The following is a 13,540-nucleotide window of genomic DNA, read 5'->3' on the forward strand; positions in this document are numbered from 1 at the left end:
CTCCCATGTGTACCTGTGAAGCAAGGGTCTAGGCATACATCCAGCATGTGTGAGAAGTGCATTAGGGCACAGTGATGATGATGGGGTCACCCTTCTATCCACACCAGCCCCCCGCTGTGCTGTAGACGTTTCAGCCGTATGGGTCATAGGTTAGAAAATGTTGGGGGAACTACATCTTTAGCTCCATATTGCTGAATGTTTTTTCCTAGCTGTTATGCTTTATTTGTTGATTTGATTTAGGAAATGCATGACAGGTTAAAAGATATTTTCCACAAAGTGTAAAAAGGTATACAGAGAAGAGTACCTCTCCTTCCTGCTCCTGTCCTCTACTCCCTCCTCAGAGGCTGCTTCATATATACCTTACCTTTTCAGCGGTCTCCAGTGCTTATCATTGTTTGTTTTTAAAAATTATTATGGGCTGGATGCGGTGGCTTGCGCCTATAATCCCAGCACTTTGGGAGGCCAAGGTGGGCAGATCATGTGAGCCCAGGAATTCAAGACCAGCCTGGGCAACATGGCAAGACCCTGTTTCAACTAAAAATACAAAAATTAGCCATGTGTGGTGGCATGCGCCTGTAGTTCCAGCTCCTCGGAAGGCTGTAGCAGGAGAATCCCTTGAACCCAGGAGGCAGGGGTTACAGTGAGCTGGACGGCACCAGTGCACTCCAGCCTGGGCGACAGAGTGAGACTCTGTCTCAAAATAAATAAATAAATAAAAGTCATTATGATGTCTTTCCTTTCTTGTTTCATTGCTGGAGCTACTGGATGTACCAGCTATGCTCTTTCAGTATCTGCTTTCTCCATATCCCTTCCTCTCTCAGACTTTGACCCCTGGTGGACAAACGACTGTGAGCAGAATGAGTCAGAGCCCATTCCTGCCAACTGCACTGGCTGTGCCCAGAAACACCTGAAGGTGATGCTCCTGGAAGACGCCCCAAGGAAATTTGAGAGGCTCCATCCACTGGTGATCAAGGTGAGCAGAAGCCTGAGTCTCCCGCTGATTGGCTGCTTGCTTAAAGGCTAGGTGAAGCTCTAGGAAATTTCTGACAAGTAACTCTGTGTTGTTTTGTTTTGTTTCCTGCCTTGCCAAGACGGGAAAGCCCCTGTTGGAGGAGGAGATTCAGCATTTTTTGTGCCAGTACCCTGAGGCGACAGAAGGCTTCTCTGAAGGGTTTTTCGCCAAGTGGTGGCGCTGCTTTCCTGAACGGTGGTTCCCATTTCCTTATCCATGGTGAGTGTGAAAAGGGCCGGGCACAGTGGCTCATGCCTGTGATCCCAGCACTTTGGGAGGCTGAGGCAGGCAGATCACTTGAGCCTAGGAGTTGCAGACCAGCCTGGCCAACATGGCAAAACCCCATTTCTACTAAAAATACAAAAATTAGCCAGGTATGGTGGTGCATGCCTGTAATCCCAACTACTCTGGAGGCTGAGGCATGAGAATCACTTGAACCTGGGAGGTGGAGGTTGCCGTGAGCTGAGATCGCGCCATTGCACTCCAGCTTGGGTGACAGAGTGAGACTGTGTCTCAAAAAAATGGGGGGTCTATGGGGGCACTTAGCTTGCGAGTAGGAAAGGGGCAGACCAGAAATACCTGCAAAACAGTAATAGCTATCACTGAGCCACTACCACAGGCCCAACACTTTACAAATCCAATGCTGGGATCCCACTGATAAACCAATGATGAGAGATAAAAGGGATGGATGAAGAGGTGTGTCAGAAGGAGGGGTGCCACCATGGGGGGGACAGCAAGTTTGTCTAATAGAGTCATAATTTATTTCGAAGTATGCATTTAGCATTTTATGTAGAATGGGGCCTCATGTAGGGGGCTGAAGAGAGAGTGCAAATAATAGAAGGAGAATTGCATTTTTTGGCACTTGTTTCTGCCAGGCAGTGTGCCTTGGTGCTTAGTGTCTGTGTCTCACTGGGGACACTGATAATAACTCTGGAAAGTAGGAATGATTGTTGTCATTCTTCAGATCAGACAAGTGGGAATCAGTAGCTAGGCGTGGTGGCTCATGCCTATAATCCCAACACTTTGGGAGTCTGAGGCGGGTTGATCACTTGGGCCCGGGAGTTGGAGACCAGCCCGGGCAACACAGGGAGACCCCATCTCTACAAAAAATATCCAAGCTACCTGGGAGGCTGAGGTGGGAGGATGGCTTGAGCCTGGGAGGTTGAAGCTGCAGTAAGCCATGATCACACCACTGCACTCCAGCCTGGGCGACAAAGTGAGACCCTGTTTCAAAAAAAAAAGGTGGGGGGAGGGGGAAAGAAAGAAAGAAAAATGGGAAACAGAGAGGTTAAGTAACTTGCCTAAGGTTACCCAGCCAGGATCGAAACCCCAGTTTGTCCTGCTGTTCCTTCCTGTGCCCTGCGGAAGACGTGGTTCATTCTTTGTGGTTAAGGTTGCTGTCTAGTAAGAAAAGAAAGCCAGTTTCCATCTTAGAACTGTTCTGAAAGAATTAAAATGACTTTTTCAGGCTTTTTGTTAATTTCTTAATGCTTCTATCTTTCTTTAAATGTGCTGTTTGTTTGCGTGCTAGAGTGCCCAGTTGAACAAGCTGAGCAGGCTTCCCCCTGCGTCTCCCTGTGCCTCAGAAGAAGGGTCATGCTTTTTGTCCCTTCCTCCTCCTCTCTTCTCCCCTTCCCCCGCCTGGCCTGCTGTTACTTCAGTCTTCTCCAAGATAGAATGAATAGATTATTTCTTTCCTTCCAATATATATTGTTTTAGCTGCAATTTAGAAACACTCCACCCACATACTCAAATCGTGGCTGTAGAGTTTATGCCTGTGTGTGTACACGTTATAGTTCATTGACTCTGTGCAACTATTCTTCAGGGACCTAGTACTTAAGATACTGTACTCATATTTTTCCCTCTTTACCCACCGCCCACAGTTTTCCCACCCTTACTTGGCTCTCTCTTAGTCATGGGCTGGCTTGACCAGTTTAATTACTTTTTTTCTGTTTCATACTTCTACAGGAGGAGACCTCTGAACAGATCACAAATGTTACGTGAGCTTTTTCCTGTTTTCACTCACCTGCCATTTCCAAAAGATGCCTCTTTAAACAAGTGCTCCTTTCTTCACCCAGAACCTGTTGTGGGGAGTAAGGTAGGAAATTTTGAGAGGACTTGGATCTAGAATTTTCTTTATTTGGGACCTGGACTGATGTCATAACCAAGGCCTTCCCTGCATATTGGCTTAGAGGGTTAGAGGGTGAATTGAGGGGACACCCACACTGTCTAGTTCTCCCCTCCTGCTGCTAGCCAGGAGACTTGCAGGGGCCCACCTTGTCATGAAGGCAGGTTTCCAGAAAATCTAGTTACCTTGCAAATCTGCCTCCTGCCCTTAACACCTGAGGCAAACTACTTTTCTATATTAAAAGAAGTGAAATCTTAAAATTTGAAGGACTTGAGTGTGCAATTAGTCTGGCTTTCCTACCTTAAATTAGAAAGTAGGCAAGCAGCCATGATCGGTGGTCGCTCACGCCTGTAATCCAGCACTTGGGGAGGCTCAGGCAAGAGGATTGCTTGAGCCTAGGAGTTTCAGACCAGCCTGGGCAATATAGGGAGACCCTATCTCTATTTTTTTAAAAAAAGAAAAGAAAGCTATAAGGGAATAGTATGTGGATGAATAGAATAACTGCTTCATTTTGTGGATAAGGAAACTGAGCCCCAGAGAGATTAAGTGAGTTGCCCAAGGACATACCCTTTACCCTCTCACCCCCAGGATGGTTTTTGCCGAAATAAACAATTAAGAGATTTCAGGTAGAGAACTTGAAAGGCAAAAAGTGTGGGAGCCTGGGAAGGATTTGATAGGCAGGCAGCCCAGCTGGAGTAGAAAAGCCCACTCTGCCCCCATCATTTCCCACTTCAGTCTGGGGCCGAGTGCTCAGAGCCAAAGTTACCTCTCTGGGGCCAGTGGACTGGGAGAAGCTGTTCTGCATTTGTGTCTGTTTACTTTTCTCTGAATTGCTCCTTTTGTTGAGTCTCATTCCTAAGGAAGGTTTTTGAGCCTGGATCGGTTTGGGAGAATTAAAAGCATGCATTTTCCTTTGTAAAAAAATAAATTTCCCAAACTATGGCCCCCTGCCACCTCTGGACCATGGCTTCCACCTCCTGATACTATCACTTGGCTCCAAATTTGCTGAATTGTGTTAAAGGAATTTAAAAGCCTATAAAAACAATCATTTTGTCTAGAAGTAAGAAGTTCTGTCTGCCAGCACTGGGGTGGAGATGCTGGGCTCTTGCCTCAGATTTTAAAGAAGTTTATCCTGCTGTCGCCGGCTGGAATTCCAGGCCCTTGTATGATTTCATCTTCATAAATATAATTCTGGGACACGGCCTTTATCTTTCTCTTGGTTTTACCACTTGAATACCAAAGTTAATTTCTCCAGCGTGTGCAACACCAAGGAGCCCAGCCAAAGGAGTAAATACAGAGTTACTCAAATGCTTACAAGAGTCATACTGTGGTTCTCGAGGATGTTTTGGGAAGGGCAGTGGCCAGACAGGCAAAACTCTTGAGAACCCAGTTTCTTAGAGAATCTGTTTCCCCACCCTGGCCCAAGCTCCCCTTTCCCCGCAGCTTTGTTACCCCACCCTGTTGTCCACATCCCTGGGCCCTGTTAAAGTCACGTGTCTGTGGGCCCAGTGTCCAAAGGCAGCCTTGGGACAGAAGTGGGGAGCTGGTTGTTAAGTGGCACTCGGGGAGAAGGTGAGGGCCTCCAAGGCCCACTTCACCCACTCCACAGTGTGGCCTAGGGCTGGCCTGTGCCACCCTCTTGTCTGTTTCTTCCCATCCTGGGAATGGATGAACATGACCCTGCCCACTTCAGGCCTGTGGGAAGAAGGGATACAGCCACTTGTTTTGGTCCTTCTGAGATTGTTTTGAGGACTACAGATGTTAAGGCTTCTGCCAATATTAGTACCAGTCAACTGAAGGCTAGCTGAAGACACCAGGCTTGTCCCTGTTACCACATTAGCCGGTGAAATGGCTCTAGTGTTGCCATGAAAACATTATGGGCAAGGCCTGTGGCAGCAGCAGAGAGAACAGGTTGGGGACAGGGGAAGATGGGGCCAAAACCCAAGACTCTGGAGGCCCTGAGTGGTGAAGAGAAAACCAAGACGTGGCCCAGGGAGTCAGACTTCTGGCTCCCACTTTATATGGGCATATAAAGGGTTTCTCTGAAGGGCAAGAGATAGGAGGAAGAGATGAGAGAAGAGGCCCTAGGGGTTTTCTGTCATCATCAAGGTAAGGAGAAATGTCCCAGCAAGACCCATCTCTCTCTTTATCCCTATTCCCTGCCCTGGTCCCAGCCCCACCCCAGGGTTCACAGCTCCTTCCCTGGCACATAGCAGGTTGCATTTAATGCCTGTTGCCGGCAGTAGCATGCCCTCAGAGAGGCAGTAGTTACCTGTGCAGGTGCACATGCTGATTGTCTCCTTAGTTTTCAAAATCAGAGGCCAGTCTTAGTGTCATTAGTTTTTAATCGGTAGCATGGCATATCTGCTCCCCTGGGTCTTGCCAGGCAGTGTAAACTTAAACTTGCTGCTGTACAATTCTTATCAGGGCCCTGGTAGTAAGAAATAACATTCCATGGAAGAGTGCCCAAAGGATATGCTGATTATCTATTTATCTAAAAAGTTTTCATCAAACCAGAATCTCAGAATGTTGTATACTTCAGCCACCATGTGCTGGTTTCTGCTGGAACTACCTTTGTTAAATTGCAATTAGGTATTTTTCTTTGGCTTACTTTGAAGCTGTGGCTAAAAATAGTTGCAAATTACAAAGCTCATGCAGGATCTACTCTGGGGCTCTCGTTGAGGGTATTGCCCACTAAATCACACAGTGCCTCTTTAGGAGAACCCATAGAAGAGATTTTACTCTAGTCTTAGTACCAAGAGATGCCATTCTTAGGAGAAAGTAGTTTGTTTTTGTCTTTTGGACATAATTGCAAATTTTTGTTATTGGTTCTATTTCCTCTTTGCTTATGCTAGGAAACTCAGGGCCATATGTGAAAGCATTTTTATTTACTAAACCCCCTGGTTTTATTTTGTTTTCTTTGCCTTCCTTTTCCTCCCCTCCTCATTCTTTCCTCCAGATGCATAAGATGCCTGACCTATTTATGATTGGCAGCGGTGAGGCCATGTTGCAGCTCATCCCTCCCTTCCAGTGCCGAAGACATTGTCAGTCTGTGGCCATGCCAATAGAGCCAGGGGATATCGGTATGTAGGGCCCCAGGAGGGCAGGGTCAATGGATCTTTTTAGTTTTTAACTCAAAAGCTATTTTAAGAATCACATACTGCCTTCACAAAAGTTTTATTTAGTAGAATCAAAAATAACATTCTCCTGTTAACAGGCTCAACATTTATGCTTAGGAATGAAACAACTTAATGAGAAAACATAGCAGAAAGAAATGTCTTGTACATACAACATATAGAATGCATGTGTCTATTGATCATAGAAACTTCAAGTTAGGAAGGATTCTGGAAAATATTTAGACCAATCCCTCGTTTTATAGATGAAAAGGTTGAGACCCAGAGAGGAGAGGTGACCACCCCAAGGCCCCACTGTCAGTCGAGCAGAGCGTCAGGTCTTAAGTGCCTGCTTGAACACAGTCAAGCCAGGAGAGGGACAATCAAGGACTACAGGAATATATACCCATTTTGCAAATAAAACAATACCAAGCAGTATATAAGGGCAATGGTCACACAAGGAAATGTTACCTTCTGTGTGGCTGCCACAGCCAAGTCACAACCTCACATTGATGACTCACCCTTGACCCTGGCTCAGTGTTTGCCCAAATGTGACTTGTCCTGTGCCTTATATCCTAATTAAAAATCTGTTCCAAAGAAACAGGTTTGAATCCACTGCTGTCAGTAGCAATCAGTTTGACAGCCGAGTTTTCTTGGAAGAAGCAAATAAATCAGCGAGTGTCACCATTGACCTCCTTGCTTTTCCTGCCTCACAAAACCTAGGCAAGACCTGGAGTCTCTGGCAGAGCCCGGACTGGTTTTCCAATTGATTTCTTTTAATTTTACCCATTCAGAAGACCCCCAAGCCCCTAGAAACCTTGCATCTCATATGAGGGTAGGAATTGGACTGCAAGCTATGCCAAGTCTTAATTTAAGTTACATAACTTTTATTTCAATTTAGAAATGAAAAATAAAAATAAGGTACAAATCAAGCATTAACTAATAATGGAGCACAGCTGGTCTGGCTCTTGGGAAACTTCCTACAAAAACGAGGATTCTTGTATGGAAATCGTTCTGAATCTTTTTCCTGTAATGGAGTGACTCTTAACACAAGAGATGACTATTGCGAAAATCTCTCTGGCATATTTAGGTTTGGAGCATGTGGTTGTGCTTGAACAAGTTTCTGTTTTATATTTTACAAATGCCTAACAATTCAGACAACTACAGAAACACCTTAGTTATCTGAATTCCAGACTTCCGGCTCCCACAAGCAACCGGAATACCAATTACAGAATTAGGGGAAAAAAAAAAAATGTCTGGCAGTGATCAAGAAAGCTTGAGCATCAAATGCTGGTACAGATAGTCCAGATTAGCCTAACATCCGGTGCATGATACCTGCTGTGCTGTGTCTGGCTGGTTTGTTGACTAGAAAGAAAGGACCCCTGTAGTTGGCAGTGTCTATAAAAGGCCAGTCACATGACAGAACACAGAGATGGATGGGAACTGAAGAGAAGAAGAAGAGGAGAGCAAGTCTGGGAGAAGAATGGGGGCAGGGAGGGGTGGGGAAGCCAGCGAGCACCTGAAGCAGTGACAGAAATAGACACGATGGCTGTCACTGCCACGGTTAACAATGAGGACAGGAAAGCAGACCCAGACCAAGAAGAATCATTCAGTGTTACAGGACAGATGGCAGTTCCTCTACCTTAGGGACCCTTAAGAATGGCACCATGACGTGCAAGTTCTATGATTTTTGACAAAATGTACATTTTCCTGTGGAGATGGAGGGGAGAGGGGTTCCAGATCACCAGAAAACCTTTTGGGGGTCAGGTACAACATCTGCAGTCACTGTACAGGATAGTCATTGCCCATCATGACCAAGTCACCAAGTAAAAGTTGAATTCTACTCAGTGCTCTTCGTTTAAAGATGAGCAGGGCCCATAGTACGCTAGGATAAATTTCCCATCAAGAGATTTTTTTTGTTTAAATTTTTATTTTATTATGGTAAAAACACTTAACATGAGATCTACCCTCTCAACGAATTTTTAAGTGTACAAGACAGCATTGTTAGGGGCTGAGCAGGGTAGCTCACACCTATAATCCCAGCACTTTGGGAGGCCAAGGCAGGAGGATTGCTTGAGCCCAGGAGTTCAAGACCAGTCTGGGCAAGATGGTAGGACCTTGTATCTACTCAAAATTACAAAATTAGCCAGGCATGGTGGCACACGCCTGTAGTTCCAGCTACTCAGGAAGCTGAGTTGGGAGGATCTCTTGAGCCCAGGAATTTGAGGCTGCAGTGAGCTATGACTGCACCGCTGCACTCCAGCCTGGGCAATGAAGCGATACCCTGTCTCTAAAATCAGTGAATTAAAAATTTTTAAAGCCACGCACGATGGCTCATGCCTGTAATCCCAGCACTTGGGGAGGTCAAGGCGGGCAGATCACCTGAGGTCAGGAGTTCGAGACCAGCCTGGCCAAGAGATGATGAAACCCCGTCTCTACTAAAAATAGAAAAAATTAGCCAGGCATGGTGGTGTGCACCTGTAATCCCAGCTACTCGGGAGGCTGAGGCAGGAGAATTGCTTGAACCTGGGAGGTGGAGGTTGCAGTGAGCGGAGATTGCGCCATTGCACTCCAGCTTGGGCAACAAGAGTGAAACTCCGTCTCAAAAAAAAGAAAAAGAAAAAAAGAATTTTTAAAAGTATTGTAAACTATAGGCACAATGATGTTCAGCATCACTGGGGATTATTGAAAGGTTGAAGTTTTTAGGTTTACCTTCATAGCCCACTCAAATGATAGGTCAGTGTTTCCTAAACGATTCTTCAGATTACTCATGACCCCACAGGTGGGACCAGAAGGCCTTTGAAAAGACCCTTGGCAAATAGGGTCTTGAGTCAGTCGACTTTGGGAAATGCCTGTCTTGTTGATGCATAGTATATTATTGTATCAAAGATGTTGAAAAGCCTCGGAGAAACCTAGTGTTTCTCAGGCTTACTTGGCCATGGAACCTATTTTCTTTGGAATATCTTACAGGACAATACTGTTTGCCAAACCCAATTTGGGCAATGCTGGTTTAGGTTTAGGTTAATCTGGATGTTCTGTAATGAAACCACATTATAGATAGACACAGGAAAATTGGCTAGTAGGTCTTGTGTCCCCTCAGAATCCATTCTGTCTTCTTGCTGTAAAAGCTGAGACTTGATGCCCAACAGCAGCCTCATCTAGAGCATCCTGCCTTTGTAAGCCTGCTGAATTGTGATTCACAGTTCCCTGGGTGAGGGGTGGTGATAAAGCATTTAAAGAGGACTGATAATAACTAGGAATACTTATGCTAGGAAGTGCCAGAAGACTTTCAGAGCAATTTGTCTTTAAGCCAGGTGTAGTGGCCCACACCTGTAATCTCAGCACTCTGGGAGGCTGAGGCAGGAGGATCACTTGAGCCCAGGAGTTCAAGACCAGCCTGGGCAATATAGTGAGACCCCTATCTCTTAAAAAATAAAAAAGGAAAGAAAAAGAAAAAAAAGGAAACTAAATTAAATAGAAAAAGATTTGTCTTTGACTCTGCAGTGCACCCTGAGGGCCAGCTCTGGCAGACCTGCCTTGCTCGTGCCCACAGGTGTGCCCACCCTCTGACATTTACATGCCTTCCTCTTGCTATTTCCCCTCAAGGCTATGTCGACACCACCCACTGGAAGGTCTACGTTATAGCCAGAGGGGTCCAGCCTTTGGTCATCTGCGATGGAACCGCTTTCTCAGAACTGTAGGAAATAGAACTGTGCACAGGAACAGCTTCCAGAGCCGAAAACCAGGTTGAAAGGGGAAAAATAAAAACAAAAACGATGAAACTGCTTTCTGGGGGTTGGTTACTTAGTTACCTGCCCTTTGCATGCCTGTGTGAACCAGCTGTGAGCTGCAAGGCAGTGGCCAGAGCCTCGCCCTCCTGACTCTTCCTGCAGATGGCTCAGGAAGGATTCAGCCTGGCCACTTGGCTAGGACTCTGCCAGCACCCATCTGAGACTGACCTCTTCTGGGCCTTTGGGCACTATGACCTTGATGCTGCCCTTCAGGCAGGAAACAGGGCTGGTGCCTTTCTTCACCTGCATGGCCAGCTTCCTTCCCTGGCAGTGGAGAGGGCAGCCAACAGGTTCTAATGTCAGAGCCATCCTTTACCAGGTGGGCCTGCTTGTCCCCGTCTTGCCTGCCACATCACTCTACTTTTTGGAAGGCCATGGCTGATTAAAGAAGTTCTTGTAGTTTCCCAAGCAAAGTGGAATCTAGAAACAGTGAAAAAAGTTCAGATAACTTTGAATTGCATTCAAGAAGTACACTTCTTTCCCATTGTCCGTGGCTCTTGGAGTCTCCGTGATGCCAGGCTAGAGTCTGATTATATAATAATTCAAAATGGTAACTCCCAAGGTAATGCTTTCTTCCATTTCATCAGGTTCTTATATCCCCACTGCACTCCCTCCCCTTCTCCCTTGCCTATCTGGATGGCTTCTCAGAAGCTCGGCTCTAGTCCTCCCTGTCTTGGCGGGGCCAGAGCCCACTACTGCTGAGGCAGCACTGCTCTCGTCAGCTGTGTTGCCTTTACCAAGTGTCTTCAGAGGGTTATGAGTTAGAGTAGCTGGCCTGGGGAGAGGGTGCCTCCCTGGGTTTGATCTTTAGGGTCTGACTTTCTGCAGAGAAGATGTTTTACAGATGTGTCAAAGCTGATGTAATGTGGTTGGGGGAGGAAATCCAGACCCAAAGTGTTTGTCAGCTGGGTGTGCAACTGCCTATGTGATCCTCTGTCTTAAAATGATTTCTGTCTGTGCTGCGAAACAAAGACAAGGTGAGGTGTTTTTCTTTTTTGTAATAATATAAAGCTGTGTGTTTCTGATTGGATGATTCACTATGTGCATTGTTTTCTCCTAAGTGCTTTTAGTAGGTAGCAATCAAATGGTGTAAATAAGGATGTTCTTTTCCTGTTCCTTTTATTTTTTTCTCTCTTTATTATTCTTTTATTGACACCACTAGATAGCTGGCCACTGGTCATGCCATTGCCAAGATGAAGAAAAAGCAAACTACACTTTGGCCTCTGGTTCTGAATTGCAGAAGTCAAAGGATGCAGTAGGTGTCTATGTCAGAATTATGGATCAGAGGCAGACAATGACGAGTGAAGATGGTTGTGAAGCCCTCTTCATTCCTGGAGGAGCCTACATCTCATCTCTCAGGCCCTCTTTCTCTGTGGGTCTCATGAACAGCAGTGGGGACCATTGAGCACTTGAATGGCCTGTTTGTCTATGGTCTTGCAAAGGACAAGCAGAGTTCACACAGCTCAGGATAGAAACATCAGAGCCTCCTCCACGGGCTTCAGTGAAACTACGATGAACTGTACCTGAGGGAATTTTTTCTTAATCAACCCCTTGTGTGGATGAATACAGGAAAAACAAAACTTGTGTACATATAAAAGTCATGCTGTTAAGCAGTTATGATTTAAGAGGTTTTAAGTCAGAGGGATCATCTGGAGGCCGGCTTTGTGCAAGCTTTTACAGCCTTCTGCAGTGTCCTTACCCTGGCCGCACATGGGGAAGGGCTATGTGTAAACAAGTGCTTTAGAGACCTCTGAGAGTTTTTAAAAATCAGACCCGTTAACAAAAGAGAGGGTTTCTTAGGAACAAAGCAACTATTTTGATTATTGAGATCTCTGTTTTGTTTCTGTGAGTTACTCCGTGTTCCTTTCCCCATTTCACTCTTGCCCTTCACATCTTAAATGTCCATAAGAAACCCTTGCATGTGTTGGTATTCTGAGGCATCCCCTGGGAAAGTCCCCTAAGTCCCATTTTGTACTTCAACAAAAAATGACTGTAGCAGAAGATAAGTGGAGACTTTTATGGATATACTACTCATTTTACTTAAAATCTACCCAGTTCAGACTTGAATGTAAACTTGTATTAGGGGAAAATTCTCCAAAGAGGGTTTTCTACATACACAGAAACAGTTCAGCTTCTCAAGTTAATTTTGATAAGCAGAATCTACTACTGGCCAGAGCGACAGGAGTGGCTAGGGGTTGCCAGCCAGTCCCTTTCTGATGATCAAGGCCCTGCACAGCAGGATGCCACAGGATGCCCCTGCCATCTAGCTGGAAGCATCAAAAGTCCCTCTGTATGACCCGGTGTGGGAAAGAGGGTTGTCAGGATGAGAAAGCGGGGTTGCAGGGTGACGATAAGACCACCTAACCAACTCCCCACCTCCACCACCACAATAAGAACAAAACTATAGGGCTCTAAAGAGAGGGGGTGGTTTACAAGTTTATTGAGCATTTACTAGGAGGTGACATGGCGATGACCTCTGCACATGAGTTAGGTTCACTTTCATGTGGCCTCCCACTACAGAGATGCGTATGCCCAGAAGTCAGCTCTCTGAGGAGACAGGCTACTTTGGCCCCAGTTTGAAGCATTCTGTCCAAATGTCCTGAGCTCTCCAGCAGTCAAGTAGTGAATGGATACCATACTTATTATGGTTGATGAAAAGAGGCAGAGCTTAGCCTCAATTTTTTTTAGGGAAGAGAGGGAATAAAATAAAAGTGGTTCAAGCTGGGCATGGTGGCTCACACCTGTAATTGCAGCACTTTGGGAGGCTGAGGCAGGCAGATCACTTGAGGTCAGGAGTTCAAGACCAGCCTGGCCAACAGGGTGAAACCCCATCTCTACTAAAAATGCAAAAATTACCCAGGCGTGATGGTGGGCGCCTGTAATCCCAGCTACTCAGGAAGCTGAGGCAGGAAAATTGCTTGAAGCGGGGAGGCGGAGATTGCAGTGAGCCAAGATTGTGCCACTTCATTCCAGCCTGGGCGACAGAGCAAAACTCTGTCAAAGGAAAGGAAAGAAAAAAAAAAAAAAAAGAGAGAGAAAAGAAGAGGGGAGGGGAGGGAAGGAAGAGGAAGGGAGGGGAGGGGAGGAGAGGAGAGCAGATTAGGGGGGCTCATGTTCTGAGAGAAAGGAATAATAACATTTATCTAGTACATTCCAGTTTACAAAGTGCCTGATATACATGATCTCCTTTAATCTTCACCCAATCCTGTAAAGTAGGTGTTAGATCCCCATTTTGCAAGTAAATAAGTGGAGGCTTAGAGCAGTTAACCGCTGGCAGGTAGGTAGCTGGTTCCATAGCACATCATTTTCCTGCGGCATCACGGCATGGTGCCGAAGAAGAGAGCTGTGGATGTCGTTGACTCAGATGTGCCCCCGTTGGGGTGGGAGAACCCAGGGATGGGGGTCAGCAAGCCAGGAACTCCGCAGGGTTTGTTTTTAAAACTCTGCTGGACAGAAGTGGAGGAGGAAAGAATCTAACCATATGACTTTTATAAAA

At 45.9% G+C, this 13,540-nt stretch overlaps 1 protein-coding gene across 25 annotated transcripts in view; it reads left to right on the top strand.

Moving 5' to 3' along the window:
* Positions 1-11,657, top strand: part of C6H6orf89 (chromosome 6 C6orf89 homolog) — a 52,906-nt gene extending 41,249 nt beyond the window's left edge. For all 25 annotated transcript variants that reach the window (XM_016955362.4, XM_063812946.1, XM_063812943.1 and 22 more), the window contains 5 exons: positions 822-973; positions 1,092-1,231; positions 2,981-3,110; positions 6,100-6,223; positions 9,860-11,657. In XM_016955362.4, coding sequence (XP_016810851.1) covers positions 822-973; positions 1,092-1,231; positions 2,981-3,110; positions 6,100-6,223; positions 9,860-9,954 — 641 coding nt within the window. In that variant the 3' untranslated portion in view covers positions 9,955-11,657. The remainder of the gene's footprint in view (positions 1-821; positions 974-1,091; positions 1,232-2,980; positions 3,111-6,099; positions 6,224-9,859) is intronic.
* Positions 11,658-13,540: the final 1,883 nt, after the last annotated feature.

This window comes from Pan troglodytes, chromosome 5 (genome assembly GCF_028858775.2).
Source record: "Pan troglodytes isolate AG18354 chromosome 5, NHGRI_mPanTro3-v2.0_pri, whole genome shotgun sequence".
NCBI classification, from domain to species: domain Eukaryota; kingdom Metazoa; phylum Chordata; class Mammalia; order Primates; family Hominidae; genus Pan; species Pan troglodytes.